Genomic DNA, 15,789 nt, shown 5'->3' with positions numbered 1-15,789 from the left:
CGTATGGTTGTGGGCTTAAACCTCACCAGTGCACACTCTTATTGCCTCTCTTAAAGATGCACTATTACTCCCGAATAAGATTTAAGACATTTTTTCCATAAATGCATTATTTAGTATGTTGTTGAGCGTTAATCACAACATTTATGTTTGTTTTACATGTGTATGTATTGGTTTTGAATAAGAGTGCCACTTTAAAGTCACCAGTGCTGGTTTCTGCTCAGGAAAAGAACTCAAGAAAGATTGAAAACAGCTGTCTTTATAAATGTGATTAAATAAATCATTATTTTCCCTATAGATAATTTTATTTTCTGCATTATAAAGAGCATATGTTTTTTAATCCCATGATTCAGTTGTTCCTGAAGGAGGGAGAGCTAATGAAGCTATCTAGAAAGGACCTTCAGCCCAGATACTTCTTCCTGGTATGCTTCTATTATCTAGTGTTATAACGTTCACCCTGGACCTTGTACTGGGTTCAAAGTACTCGGCCCTCTTATTAACAAATTTATCGTAAAATTGCTTTCCCAAATGAAGACTGGTATACCTGGGTAGTTATACTTTCTATTTTGAAACTAAAATCTTTATTGGAAAGTTTTTGTAATGTTTATATGAAATTGCAATTAAATTGAATTGATAATCCGAACATAATATTTAACAGAAAATCTTAATGTTACGATTATTTGTTTTACGCACGTTTAGCATCAGTTATTACTGGACTTCAATGTATTAGCATTGGCGATCCACATACACACATACATGCATGTCAGTAACAAAAAACAAACAATGAGAACTGTTTGGTATTCACTGATCATCTGTATGTAAACATGCATTTAGCAAAACTGAAAAATATGCTTTATTGACAATTAAGCTCTTGTCTTTTAGCTATTATATATTAATTGTTTAACCCTTCAGACAAACATTTATCAATTATGATTCATATATGAAATCATATGAATTACAATTGCTTACATTATATGGTCTTAATCTCTTAATTTTCTCTTTTTTCCATTCCAGTTCAGTGATGTACTGCTGTACACGACAGAGGCCCCGACAGGCTACAGACTCAACAACACACTCTCCTTAACCGGCATGAAGGTGGAGACATTTCATTGTTTTTCTATTGCATTATATTGTGTTAAAAGATGCTTCAAGAAATTAGTTGAATATGTTCAACACTTTTGGCCTTTAAGTAATGGCTAACTATGACGTCGACATTTGCATTTTTACGGACTTGTTCATATTTTAAAGGATTATACAACAAAATTAAACTAGAAAAGTGTCGTAAAACGATTGAAAATTGAATAATATGGAGGCTTGGAATTCAAACGAGTATATGCAAATTGTTGTTTGAAAAAACATATGCCAATATATTATTATGTGAGTGAGTCCCTTTAAGTACCAGCTACTCAGCCTATGTTGGGATATGGCTCCTGTCAGAGGAATCTTTAATAACATTCAAATTCTTTTTTTGTAAGCAGTTACTAGTCAGTGTTACAGGCATACTGTTTTGATGTGTCTTTAATATGAACTGGCTAAGTTCAAATAGCAAACAGATAGGCTAGCCATCAGATAGACTAGCCCTCTGAGATGCATACAATAATGTAAAACACCACCAACTTCAGGTGTCCGTAGCAGCACGTGATGAATACAAGATGGAATTCAGCATTATCTCCACACAACGCTCGTTCACCCTCCAGGCATCTAGTCTCGAGGAACGCGACGACTGGGTCTCTGCAATCAACTCCGCCATTGAGGAGAACACGCTGAAGAGAGACACCTTCGTCACTATGCGTTCACAGGTGAGATTGATATTTTATTTACTGTTAATGTAATCATACTGTAATTTAAAGTTTTATCAATAATGTATTTACCATCTATTTCAGCTTGCTTTTCTGGTCACTTATGATTTTAAGATTACATTTAAACGATTACATCAAGTGTGTGTACAGGGTATTATTATTCTTTGGCCTATGTCTGAAAGCATTTCAGGAGTACAAGCTTTTTGTTTTAAACACTCCCGTTATAAAATCCGTTTTCAGGTACATGACTTTGTGTCATCTACTGCATTTATTTTCCCTGTTAAACTACGTCAAGGTTTTTCCTCTTGATGACTCCAGATCAGCACATACATCATAATGCATGTGTTAATTTGAGGCCGTTGTAGATGTTTTGTTAGTCTTTGAATGTGTTATTTTAAGCAAATTTTATTTTTCCTTCAGGCATGATTCCATAAGCAATAGATAGCCTTGTTTATTTGTATTTTGTTCAATTTTGTGTATGGTCAATAAAAATGTTAACCCTTTCATTCGCAAAATAAATGTATTTTTGAGACTACCGGTTGTAGATCAGCACAATATTAGTATGAGTTCTTTTGAGAGATATAAATAAAAATTGTTAACTATGTCTCCATAGTTCCGAGATGAGCACCTGCAGAGTTCATGGGACACTTATCAGGTGACCTGGCATGAAAACCCACCCATCTGCTCTCATTACCTCAAGTTGTGAAATCAGCTTAATAACTTAATAAGCTCTGTTATATTTTCATACACGCATGATACATCGCAGCTATCTACATTAGTTTTCTTAATTGGCTATAATTCTAATGGAGGGAGGCTTGAAGCTACTACTGTTTTTTTTCTTGAATTTTGCATCCTAGATTTAGTAACTTATGGCATTAAAAAAATAAAGTAGGAAAGAAGATGAAAGCTTTGATTTCACAGCTCTGGGTCATGTGTTTGAACTTCTTCTGCAGTTCACTGTAGGGTCTTGAAGAAACATTTTCTGTGACTTATAAGGCTAAATTTAATATCCTTAATAATATCTGAATGTGATATTACCTCTCCTACTGATTTCTAACTTGTGTACAAGGGCAGTACCAGTTCTGAGGCCGATGAAGAGGTACTGGATGTTGGGGCCTCAGTAAGTGGGCATTGGATAATGTTGGGTGACATTTTGAGGTGTTGTGTGAATTGGTACTAGAGGGTATACTCACCTTTGGGTTAGATCCCAAGCCATCCTAGTGACTGGTATCTTCTGTTTGGTATAGGTACTATTCTCAGACTGGTTGCAAATTTGAACATCACCCATTTCAGCACTTAATAAAATCTGGTCAAGGAATATCACCTTAATATTCAACTTTGTTTGTTTGTTTGTTTTGACTAAAATTTGATACAACTGTATGTTAGCTTTTAAACATCATTGCATAATAAGATAAATTATTTTTATTTTCTCATCATTATTTTGAATTTCCGTTTCTTTACATGCATGGTTTAGTCTTTTGAGGTGAGTTTTCTGTGTACATGAATGTACATGCATACCTTTATAGAAATTCTTAGAGCTTGCTAGAAAACAAATATTCTGCATCCATGTATGACTTGGTGTGATGTTATTGCTAGAGCACTGGTTTTTGTTCTACACTATCTCAGCTTTTTCATTTGTTTAATATTTTGGAGCTATTCTTTCAGTAAACTATACAATCTTGTGCAACGGAAATGTGTTGAGTGCCCATTCAATTGATAATAATTAATTTAGTAAGTTTGGAAAAAAGTCCATTGACTTCATTAATTTCCTCATAGTTAAGTCTGAATTGTTTTGTAAGTGATTAAGTTTGATATTCCATAAAGAAAACCACTTTTCACAGTATTTTGTGTGTGAAAACAGTTGCTTAGTTAGCTTTCTTTATGTTCTACCATATTGTACTTATTTATATATGAGCATTTTTATAGATGCTTGATATCACCCATCTACATTTGCTTAATTTCTTCACCATTGTAGTTTTAAATTGACCACACTGGTATCTAACATCTTGTAAACTTTTACAGAAGTTTTCAGCTAGTTTATTTTTACATGAAATCTTTTCAAAAGTAAAACAAAACAAAAATACAGAAAACCAAGATCAAAACGGTCAAAAGCCCTTAAATATCAAAGAGCTTGAAACCGAGTTCCGATGAATTTTATGTAAAAAATGACCAGAGATTTGTAAAGCTTGTATGTGTGCTAACATAAACTTGTAACTGGTATATATCATAAAAACCTGGAAATGCAACTTTATAACAATCCTACAATCATGCTTAAGTGTGCTGTGGGTGTGCGGTTTTGTGTGTACTGGCAATTTAGACCAGCTTATTTCAGGAAACTGTTATTGTACCTATATTATATAGGAATCTTTACGGCTTAACATTGAACTGGTGCAACAAGATTTGACAACCAATTTTGAACAATTATACTTCGAAAGGTGAAAGCAAAGGTTCCAAGTGACTTTAAATAAAGCAGATATTAACTTTCGCTTTCATGCTTCGACTTTAGATCACCTTCCACGATCAAGTTAACAACGTTGTTAACATTAACAACACACATTTAAGGGCAAGTCTTAAATAAAACAGCGAAAAAAATAATTATTTACAAATGGAAGATTAACATGTATTTCAATATTGACAATTGTTCATTACAATATAATTATCTGAAATTTGTTGTACAGTTATATTTTTGCACCTATATGTATATCTAAGCGATTCACATGCAGTTATGTTTTCCAAAGCAAACTTGATACATATATATTTGCCATTCTGTAAATTATAAGAGCTAGCTGGTCATTATAAATCTTTGTGAGATTGGTTTTCTTAAAACCTTTGACTTATTTTTGTATCACTTGATGTTACAAATGTTTTGGTAGATGATACTATTATTAGTTTTTTTTATTTATGAAACATCATTTAATGAATAAGTGTGTAGTAATTCTCTCTAATTCCATTTTAGGCTCTGATAGACAAGGACTTTGTCCTGGGTCATAAGGCACCACTGTGGATCCCCGACGCACGCGTTACCATGTGTATGATCTGCACGGTTGAGTTTACCGTCACCTTCAGACGGCACCACTGCCGCGCATGTGGTTGGGTGAGTTACTTTAGAACAGTCTTGACATCATTGATCAAAACTGTGGTTGCTGTTCAAATGTTTCAAATAAGACTATTGTAATTAAACGCAGGATTCTATTTAAGATATTTCATAAGTTATAATACTGAAAACACTGTATTGTGTTAATTGGTAACTTCTATATAAAGCTTCTTGTATTGCAGGTTGTGTGTGCTGGATGTTCTGAGAACAAGATAGCCCTGCGTTATCTCAAGTACAAGATGGCCCGAGTCTGTGACAGGTGCTCCAAAGCTCTCAGTTCAGGTAAGTGATATGAAACTTCAATTATTTTTTTTTCAAATTGACCTCAAATTGAATGTTTCAGGTTGGTTAAGACTATCATATTGAATTGTATTACTTACTAGTATATTAGAACATTCAATACTCCGGTATTATAGAATATTGTAGGTAAGAGTTACAGTTATTATTAACCAAAATCTTTTTCAAATATCTTGTGCTTTCAAAACATATTAAAAACAATTGAAAATAGAAATTTAACATTCATATCAGCCAGCTTAAATTCTTGCATTAAAACTATCGGGGCTATATAAATTTCAAGCTTCAAGTTTCAAGCAAACCTGTCATTTTACCAGTGTAGGGCATGTTGGCTTGTGCTGGTTTCACATTTTAACTTTACCAACAGAGAAAGAAAAGCCCTCGGACGTAGAGGAGAAAGAGAAAAGCGGGGAAGAGGAGGAGGGGAAAGCGTTGAGTAAAAGCCGAAATGGGCTCTTTTCACGACTACAGCGGGTACGCCTCAGTGGGCGGATTGAGAAGCGTCCAGGGGTCAGGCCTGAGAGGCTCAAGGAGGTAGGGTGTTTAAGATATGGTTAACTGCTAGTACTGGGAAACTGGCCAGTTGATGCTGTAATGAAGAGTACCCATCCGCTTCTGTTAGAAATATTAGTTTGATTCTAGTGTTTTTTCTACTGTTTTACAAATGAACTTGGCGCTTAAAGGTTTTGAAATATTGATTGATTATGGTTCTGTCCATGTCCACCATGTGAATGTCAATTCAAACTCAGACCTCTTTTGCTTATTGGTTGACACAAATTACTGACTACACCACTGTCAGTGTTTGGTGTATAACTTTACTCATTGCATGGAACTGACTATTTGCAGCGCAAAACATCAATGTATGTATAAATTGTATTGGTGTTGCTTCAACAGCCAATTAAATCCTGGATTAAAATTATGTTCACAAAAACAGCACAGTGACTGTTGATATTCTTTAACCTGTTGAATCTGACTGTTCAAAGCCACTACAAAATTGAACTTCTCTTCAGTAAGAAATGGCATGGTGTGTTTTGTAAACTAATTGACAAGTATGTTTCGCTAACAGTTAATTCGCAGATAGTAGTACTTGATGTGTTTATGTTTCTGAAACCACCAACTAACATGACTCCAATCAAACCGGATTTGAATTCTGATAACGGAACAATGTAGAGATATACCTTAGAACGACAAATGCATGTGGTCTTGAAAGTTACAATATATTCTGTTGTTAAACAAAGAAGGTGATTATTGTGGGTGATCATAATGCAGTTCATTTAATGTCAATTTGTAAGTTGTTTCATACATTTTTGTAGTTTTGAATAGACAAAAGTTGAATTGATACTCAGACAGCAAGAAAAATAATCTTTGGAAGCAAGAATTGTTCTGTCCATTGTATATGTACAATTTTGTAATTGTATATCTCTGTTCCCAGGTGTCAGCGAATGATGAGGGTGCGTGTATGAGTGGGTATCTACAGAAGTGGCACAAGGGTCGCAAATGGAAGAAGCAGTGGTACCTGATCAAGGACAAGGTCCTGTTCACCTTCAAGGCCACTCAGGTCAGTAGTAGGATGTATTATAAATGGTTCATGAAACTTGGTACATATCTTTTTAATGACAATATTAACATGTGTTAAAAGGCCCATACCTCTGGCTTTCATAATATTGATTTATCTTATGCCTCTTCAACTATGATAGTCAGGAGAATGACTGCATGTGCTTGTAATGCCTATGTTGGCATGTGAGTTCACCATCCATATAATAGATTGCAACCTGTTTGCTGCAGGCAAGGAACCGAATTATGTCATGTCTATTTAGTTGAACTACAAACATGGAATGAATTACAAATCTTAATATTTAAACAAGGCAGAAACTACAAAAATTTAATGTTTAAGTGTAACACTTATTGAAGGCTGATCAGATGGAAATGTAGGCTATGATATAATGGTGATGTTTTCAGGTCAGTCTCCAAGTCTCTCATCTTAAATTCCTTTGAACACCATACGGTTATTGACATGAGAAATTAATATTGTAAAAAGCATTGAAGAAAGAAGGAATGAAAAAAAAGTTTAACTTTATTAATTTGGAATTCGTTAAAAGCCCCTTTTTTCATTTTCAGGACACAGCGGCTGCAGACAGTATGGTATTACTGGGGTATGAAGTCACCCGGTTTAATGAGGTAAACACAGACATTGTTTGGTAAACTACAAGATATTGTCTCTACTCTCACACAGTCCTTTTTTACGATTCTTTAGTTTTTGCCTTATCGTGCAAGGTTCATAATAATTTTTAATAATCAACATCGGCAAATAAATATTTCGCTAAGTTTTTGATTGGCGTCTTGATCAATTTCCGATAAATTGCAAATATTAAGCACTCACAAGTTGTCAACAAATACACATTTCCGTTGATTTTTGGTTAAAATCTGTTATTTCTGGAGAATGTATGGACCAAATGAAGGTTAAATTATTTTGCTATAATGTTGAGTGCCAAAGATAGGTATTATAAGTATGAAATAAATGTGGGTTATTTTCAAGTTGCCAATGTATGTTCCAGTTCTTTGAAGGTGTTGAGGCTGGTCTTCTGCTCCAGTTGAGCCACAAGGGGACGACCCCTCTGGTGTTCCGTACAGACAGTCACACCGCCACTGAAAAGTAGGGGGTGTTTTTGTTCTAGTTTCAACTGATTTATAATACAAGTAACAACATTATGTCAATTACTCTCTATACCACGTTGTTGCACAAGAGTGTGGTCTTTATTCATGGGGGAAGCCGTAGTCTTTGTTTTATTGGAGGATAGGTGTTGAGAAGGTGAAGGAAAGTGTTTGTACCAAATAAAATGTAATTTAACTATATAGGCTTACTGGCAGTATCTGTAATGTGACATCTTATATCCCTTTTTACCTTAGGGATCACTCCTAAGACAAAGAGATAAATATGTATGATATTGGCATTTGCTCATTGACATTCTTTGTGGGGGGGACTATGGAACATCACTAAAACATGTAGTTTACAGATTAAACATCTCTCTGTCAGGTGGGTGAATGTGATGAGGGAGGCTGCAGTACCATGACAACACCAGCCACGCCCGGAGACCAGTGGGATCAGGAGAGTTCACATCACAGCACATCAGTAGGGAGAACTTCACTTCACTGGCAGTATCTACATGATATTGGCTGCAAAAACTGTCATAATTTACTGAATTGACAATCTAAAGCATCAGAATTTGGTAAAGCAACCGTGACGACTTGAAAGGCTAAGATGGCGTGAGCAGAATCAATATAATGGCTTTAGGTGGTGCATGCTTATACAGGCACTATTGTTTTCAAGAATCATACTAGAATAGAACAAATGAATAGATGTTTTTAACTAGTTGTCATATTGAATGTCTATGAAGCTTGTTGTCACTTGTAGAAGTTTGGTATTGTCAAAATCCAATTCATTTATGATGAATGATGCCTGGAATGTCGCATAACGTCTTTACTGCTCCCATAAGTCCAGCAAGTCTGGCTCACATCAAATGTGAATACCAGAGATCACTCGTATGGAAAAGAGTAAGTTTGTGAATCATGGCCGGAATCAAAGGATTTAAAACTTGCTTGTTCTGCATGATGAATTAAATTGCAAAAAGTTTACATTTATTAAATTGTTATATATTATGATTTATTTTTTACTTAACATATCGTTTAATACTCAAAACAAAAATGAATCAGATGTTTTGAAAATCAAAATGCTTTAATATTACTCAGTAAGCCATTAGAAAGGTATATATGTGTTTAGTAAGGTAATGCAGTAGTCAATTGATACCACGGCCCCCCCAGGTCAGGGGGTGTACCGGGGTGAATGCAGTGGTTTTGTCTTCGGCAAAATATAGCAGGGAACGGCCTTACATGGGGTGCGGGGGTAATTGGCAGGGATTTTACCATCAGTTCGTACCCGCAGGGCGAGGATTTTACCCGGGGTTGGCTGGACCGAAAGTCAAAGTCCCCGCATTTCCCCTGACCTGGGGGAGCCGTGGTTACAATTGACTGGTGCATAAAAATGTGCTTTTTCTTAAGTTTCAAGAATTAAACAGTTTGTCCAGGGTATATATATTTCCAAAGGTTTTTCACATTCCTGTATATCTGTCATTATTGTGTGTTTCTCTATGGCATGTTGTTGCCCATTTGTGTTGGCACTGAATCTCAGTTTTCATCCTAACTATTACATACAATACTGGATACTGCTAATATTTGCGCTATAAATAGTTTTCCTCTGAAGATCATTGTTCCTTAGATCACCATCCTGTTTGTTGTTCGCTGAAACCTTTGTCAGTGTTATCGTAAGATGAACAACAACTGTATGATTGTATTGTGGTACTACTTTTTTAGGACATATTATATAAAATAAATATATATGGTTACGGAGATAGCATGCATGTTCTTTAAGAAATATTAAATGTTGTTTTTCATTATAGAAAACATGCGCTTTCATTGGTGCTTTTTTAACTATAAATTGTTTTGATAGCTTCTTATTGACATTTTATTTTATCTTATTAAACAACCTGATAGCTTTGCTTCGTCTGCATAGTGGTACTTAGTCTACACACATTTTTGATCTGATTTTTGGTTGTGGTTTATATCAATATGCATTCTGTGTCACATTATGAGGAGAAAACTGAAATAACAACTTGATTTATGTAGTTGATTTATATATCTTCATGTTTTACTTCATGAAGATCTATTGTATTTTAATGTTCTACCAACAAATGAAGGATTTAACAGTTTTTTATTCCGTATAATATATTATGTAATCATGCCATGTAATGGTTATTTGTATAGACTCCTTTTTTCATTTAATACATGTGCACATTTGATATGGGATAACTTCCTTGTATGCCAATCATTGTTTTATTACCAGTTATAAAGTACATGTACTTGTAGATAACGCACACTTTGTAGAGGTTCATTCGGAACACGTCGGCCATTTTCCAAGGAAATCAACATCGCATGTATATAGACAATTTACAATGTCAGAATTCTTTACATTTAACTACGCTGCAAGTAGAATTAGTGATTTTAATATAACGTTTAAACCGAAGGACTTTACTCTTTGGAATCTTATTTATTATGCCCCCTTTTGAAAAAAGTGGGGTATATTGTTTTGCACATGTCGGTCGGTCGGTCGGTCGGTCTGTCTGTCTGTCGGTCGGTCGGTCGGAATACCAAATGGTTTCCGATCAATAACTTGAGAACGCTTTGACCGAGGGACCTCATACTTGGTATGTGTATTGGTCATCACCAGCAGATGAACCCTATTGATTTTGAGGTCAGTGGGTCAAAGGTCAAGGTCAGTGTGACCTTTACATGAAAAACGGTTTCCGATCAATAACTTGAGAACGCTTTGACCCAGGAACCTCATACTTGGTAGGTGTATTGGTCATGACCAGCAGATGAACCCTATTGATTTTGAGGTCAGTGGGTCAAAGGTCAAGGTCAGTGTGACCTTAACATGAAAAACGGTTTCCGATCAATAACTTGAGAACGCTTTGACCCAGGGACCAGTGTGACCTTTACATGAAAAACGGTTTCCGATCAATAACTTGAGAACGCTTTGACCCAGGAACCTCATACTTGGTAGGTGTATTGGTCATGACCAGCAGATGAACCCTATTGATTTTGAGGTCAAAGGTCAAGGTCAGTGTGACCTTAACATGAAAAACGGTTTCCGATCAATAACTTGAGAACGCTTTGACCCAGGGACCTCATACTAGGTAGGCTTATTGGTCATGACCAGCAGATGAACCCTATTGATTTTGAGGTCAGTGGGTCAAAGGTCAAGGTCAGTGTGACTGTAAGCTGAAAAAAGGTTTTCTGATTGTCCATATTTTATTTTCTTATATAGTAGACAGTAGAAATTTATATGTCACTAAATGCATGAGTTGAAGTATCAGTTTTCAGTGAACATCTAGTTTAATTATGCCCCCCTTCGAAGCAGAGGGGTTATATAATTGCTTTGCACATGTCGGTCGGTCTGTTGGAAGACCAAAGCTTGTCCGAGTGATAACTCAACAATTCCCGGACCTATGGTCATCAAACTTGACATGAAGATTAGGTATGACCAGTAGATGACCTGCCTCATATGCATCCAATGACAAATCAGCTGTCATTTCAGTCCATGCATATTTCATTCAATTGTCCAAATATTTCTGGCAACTTGGCGCTCAGGGGGCATAATGTTTGACAAACATCTCTTGTTTATGCAATAATACACTAAGCTGGCCATCAATTTGAACTTAGTAATAGAAATTACACGGTAAATCATTAAAATGATTTATATTGTTATCCATATTTTACGAACTACTTCTACTAATGTACCGGCATTCATCCGAGGTTGTTTTCGATGGGAAATGGCCGAGGAGTTCCGAATGTGTAGAGGAAATGTAGAGTGCAATATTTTGTGTAGAGTTAACCCTACTTGTACATACTTTAAATACTATTATACCATAACGTGTTATTTGTTATACATGTATACATTACCATTGTTGAAGAAAAGATACATTTTGGAGCTTCCATTTACAAAATAAATAAAATCAATAAACAAAACGCCTTGTTACGTTTATTTCATGCAAGACAAGAATGGGACAGTTAAAAAATAAAAACACAGGCATCAATACAGAACTTATGAGTATATTTGCTCTGCCATTAATTTAAAACGGAACAAAATAGCAGTTAAACTACTATTTATTTGGTATTGCTGCCCTGATGCTGCCTATTGAAAAAGCGTGTTGCAAGACGTGTAGAACAATATAAAGAAATGAAGCTTCAAAACCAGTATGTTGAGTGCATACAAAGGTATTTTAATACGATAAGTCTCAGCAATATATCTGCTAGAATTTTAATCCAAAAAGTTAAATCCGATTTATCCACACACATATTTCATCCCCACCACTTCTGTCCCACGATGACACGGTATAGTTAGTCTAGCCAACCAGTCCATTTTTGGGAGTGACGTACTGGTAGGGGGAGGAGCACTGTTTGACGGTCTGTTTCCAGACGAGTGTGGCTGGGCACTGCATCACATAGGCGTCTCCAGCAAAATCACACTGAATGTACTTACTCGGGTCGGGGTGCGGGAAGAACAGGTTGTCGCCCTGGATCGCGTGAGCCGGACACGGGTTACCTGGACAATGGGGACATTTTTATGAGAATTTATCCAGCAAATATAACGATTCTTATACATGTTTTGTTTCCAATAAACAAAAGCACATCTACTTGCCGTTTTTCGCGACATAATATTCATTCATCAAGTCGATTATGTTTCAGTTAACTGTTATTTAAGAATCAAGACAGCTACAAATGCAAATTAACAAACCTGAGGTAACCGCTCCAGTGGCGGTTCCGGTTCCTGTTCCCGTGCCAGTTCCGGTTCCCGTAGTTGTTCCTGTATTGGTTCCCCCGGTATTGGTACCTGCCGGAAGAACGCATGACTTTCGCATGTTGTCGAACACGAGGCGTGACGGGCACGTGAGGAGGATGGGCTGTCCCTGCAGGTTACATTCGTAGAACTTCTGGTTGTCCCCGGGGTACGCGAAGAAGATCATCCCAGTGGCCATGTTGGCGCCGGTGCATGGGTTGTAGGGAGCGGGAGTTTTAGGCGGAAGTGTTGTCGGTGGAAGTGTAGCCGGTGGAGTAGTCTTGACCGTCTAAAATGTATCAACACTTAGTCTAGTACTTCATTGGCGTAAGATTTATCTGCATGTAATACTATATATCGGTGAGATGGTAGAGTTCACATAAGAACTATAAATTGTCTTAAAGAAATGGAAATACTACAGTTTCCGTTTGTTGACACACAGTGTAGACATGCATATATGAATAGGATTGCGAATGCGCCCACACCCTACGTACCTGAGCGCCCATGCACGAGGTGGTCGCCTGGTTGTACATCTCGCCCATGGGACACGTGATCACGAACATCCGTCCGTTGTCCGCACACTGTATGAACTTCTGGAGGTCAATCGGGTGCGGGAAATACACCCTCCCGCCCGCCGACAGACACACATTCGGCAACGCTGGCTCTGGGGAAGAAAAAGGTATTGTACAGTTGTCTTAAAGCGTTTCCTTGATTTGGTCAATATTTCTTTTCAACAAATGTTTCAGCTCAGAAGTTCAAAACCCCAAAACACAATCTAAATGAGTTGGAAAAGAGCGGGAGCAATGGCAAAATGTGCTCTCACCATATTATAAAATGAAATACAAAATGAGGTTGGAATTTGACGCAAAAAGTACCTGGGTGTATGTATAAACTTACCTTGACAACTCGCCTGTCTCTTTTCTGAAATGCAAGAAAAATGTGTTGTTTATCGTTATCAATGCGTGTGGTTTGTGTTTTATAAATGTATTTTACAAAATATCGAGATGTAAGAAAAAAACGCACGCCAATATGCTTTCAAGAATGTCATACCTCTTTGCTCCGACAGAGCGACCTCAATCCACACAGATATAAGAACCACAATAACCTTCATTCTTACTGTCGTTAGTGAAAGTGACGAAATGACACAACTCACGAAAGTACCCTCTGCAATATGTACAAGTGTCGTCCGCTATCAGACGCGGGCATGTTTTGGTCACCGTGAAGCCCCGACATTTCCCCTCCCTGTGTCAAGGTTGTTATCATTTCTTGACCACACCGTGATAATGTGGGGGCGAGGTATGGTAAACAACTATCTTCAGTGCAAAAGTATCAGGCACGAAACAAATCGCCATGAACGCACACTCAGTTTTACTTGACTTTATGTTTTGGGTGTTTGTTCGAATCATTATTGTTGAAAAACATATCTAGAACGTATCCATGCAAGAATATGTGATTTTATTTAGAGGGGGTGGGAGCGCGCGAGGGTGGGGTCACCTCTCATTCCCTCAAAACCATCGGCCCAGCCACTAGCAATGGCGTTAGATAGTGGCACCGGGGATGATGGAAGTAGCCGGTAACTCAGTAACTGGTTGGACATATCTGACTTTTCAAGAGTCCAGTATGTATGTTCGGTACATGGTTATGTTGAGCGGCAATGTAGAACTGGTGGCACTTGCGGCTGCCTGGTAGTTACTATACTTAGCATTTGAAACAATCAAAAACCGATTGACTATGACGGGCAGAATTTACGTTAGGCTAATCATAACTTGACGGGGATGGGCGGCGGCGCATGTTCCACCGTAGTGCGATAGGGTGGGTGGCGGAAATCTCGGTGGTGTGGATGTGTCGCATGTTCCACCCTAGTTCATTTTTTTCAAATTTTAGTGAATTTGAGTGGTGGCGATGCAGGGCAGGGTGCGGGTGGGGAGGGGGGTGGTCGGTGGTGAGGATGAGTTGCCGCGTGCATGTTCTACACTAGTGTGTTGAGATGGAGTGGAAGCGGGGCGGACAGGGTGCCGTTACGGAAATGCTCGGTGGTGACAGTCACTGTCCCACCCGATTTCAGCCAGGTGCAATAATTGGCATATGTTTTAAACTTTATTTGAATATAATGCTACATTTATATCTAATACCTTTCAGCAGTTGCAATTAATTTAACTGAGTAAGCCTAAGCTTTAATGGCAACACATTCTCTATATGCACTGGCGTGTAACCACAAAAACGGGAAATCCCAGAAACATGACTCAAAACTATAAATAACGTACGATCGATGAGCTGATTCAATAGATGATGTAAGACGACTGACTCTTCGAAGTCACTGAAGTTCACATGAGCAACGGAGCCGGACAGAAAATGGTAAGATTTCTTTATCGTTTATTTTCTATACTTATTACCATAGCTATTAATTAGACTTTTGGAAATATGCCGACAAATATACTTCCATTCACGGACGGCCAATGTATGGTTCTGTGAATAATATCATTCGCATTTTCGCCATAGAATGTGATTCAGACTGTGTGCTTGAATTTCCGGTGTGAAATTTGCAGATAGAAGAGATTTTAAAGTTTTAAAATTAACAATTATACCATCTTATAATTGTGAATACCCGCAAGATGTCTTGAAAGTGCCTGCTCCATATGCATATTTAAGTATACCCCTCACGGGCCTTTAGTAAAATGTTGGGGATAGGATTTTTTATCGGTTCCTTGTAAATGGTACCAAGTACGCTAATAATGCAGCGCGGTATCCGTTTGGGTGAATTGTACTGTCAGGAATAATTTGATCGATCAAAAAACGTTGAAATGTTGATTTACTTTTGGGCATTTGCTAATAAATAACCTTAAATCCTGTGAACTCATAGCGTAGGACCAAATGTCCCCGGATCACATAAGAATAGCATCATAATTGTCACAGATGTGGAGAATTAACATGTGAAATTTATTGTCGATTCAGGTAGTTTATACATGTGACATGAACTCGCGGAATTGTTCACATTTTAATAAATATGTGCACTGTAACCAAAAAAAGTGCATTTTTACATCTGAATTGCATTTTTTCACACATTGCTGGAATATGAATCTGCCGCGTATCTGGTTCGTTCCGGACAATCGTGTGTCATTGTTAAACGACTTTCATTGTATTTTGTCCTTCATTATATTTTGTATCCACTCCATATCTCCTTAATTCCTAAAAGGCTTCTTTATGGAACTTTG

General features: G+C 37.2%; 2 protein-coding genes across 6 annotated transcripts in view; one reads left to right on the top strand and one right to left on the bottom strand.

Annotated features, from left to right (window-relative positions):
* Positions 1-11,766, top strand: part of LOC128217033 (nucleolar protein dao-5-like) — a 39,304-nt gene extending 27,538 nt beyond the window's left edge. For 2 of the 5 annotated variants that reach the window (XM_052923846.1, XM_052923843.1), the window contains exons 12-22: positions 351-419; positions 1,012-1,092; positions 1,620-1,796; positions 2,866-2,916; positions 4,753-4,890; positions 5,073-5,172; positions 5,552-5,718; positions 6,617-6,742; positions 7,303-7,362; positions 7,740-7,837; positions 8,219-11,766. In XM_052923846.1, the coding sequence (XP_052779806.1) occupies positions 351-419; positions 1,012-1,092; positions 1,620-1,796; positions 2,866-2,916; positions 4,753-4,890; positions 5,073-5,172; positions 5,552-5,718; positions 6,617-6,742; positions 7,303-7,362; positions 7,740-7,837; positions 8,219-8,255 (1,104 nt within the window). In that variant the 3' untranslated portion in view covers positions 8,256-11,766. The other 3 variants (XM_052923844.1, XM_052923845.1, XM_052923847.1) reach the window with 3 other exon arrangements.
* Positions 11,767-12,143: 377 nt separating this feature from the next.
* LOC128217475 (peritrophin-1-like) lies at positions 12,144-13,688 on the bottom strand. Its single transcript, XM_052924629.1, has 5 exons — positions 13,628-13,688; positions 13,475-13,498; positions 13,072-13,241; positions 12,536-12,866; positions 12,144-12,343 (listed from the first exon to the last, which is right to left on the bottom strand). The coding sequence occupies exons 1-5, from the start codon at positions 13,686-13,688 to the stop codon at positions 12,144-12,146; spliced, it is 786 nt and encodes a 261-aa protein (XP_052780589.1).
* Positions 13,689-15,789: the final 2,101 nt, after the last annotated feature.

The sequence above is a fragment of the Mya arenaria genome, chromosome 14 (assembly GCF_026914265.1).
Source record: "Mya arenaria isolate MELC-2E11 chromosome 14, ASM2691426v1".
NCBI lineage: Eukaryota > Metazoa > Mollusca > Bivalvia > Myida > Myidae > Mya > Mya arenaria.
This window is presented reverse-complemented; position numbering and strand designations above follow the sequence as displayed.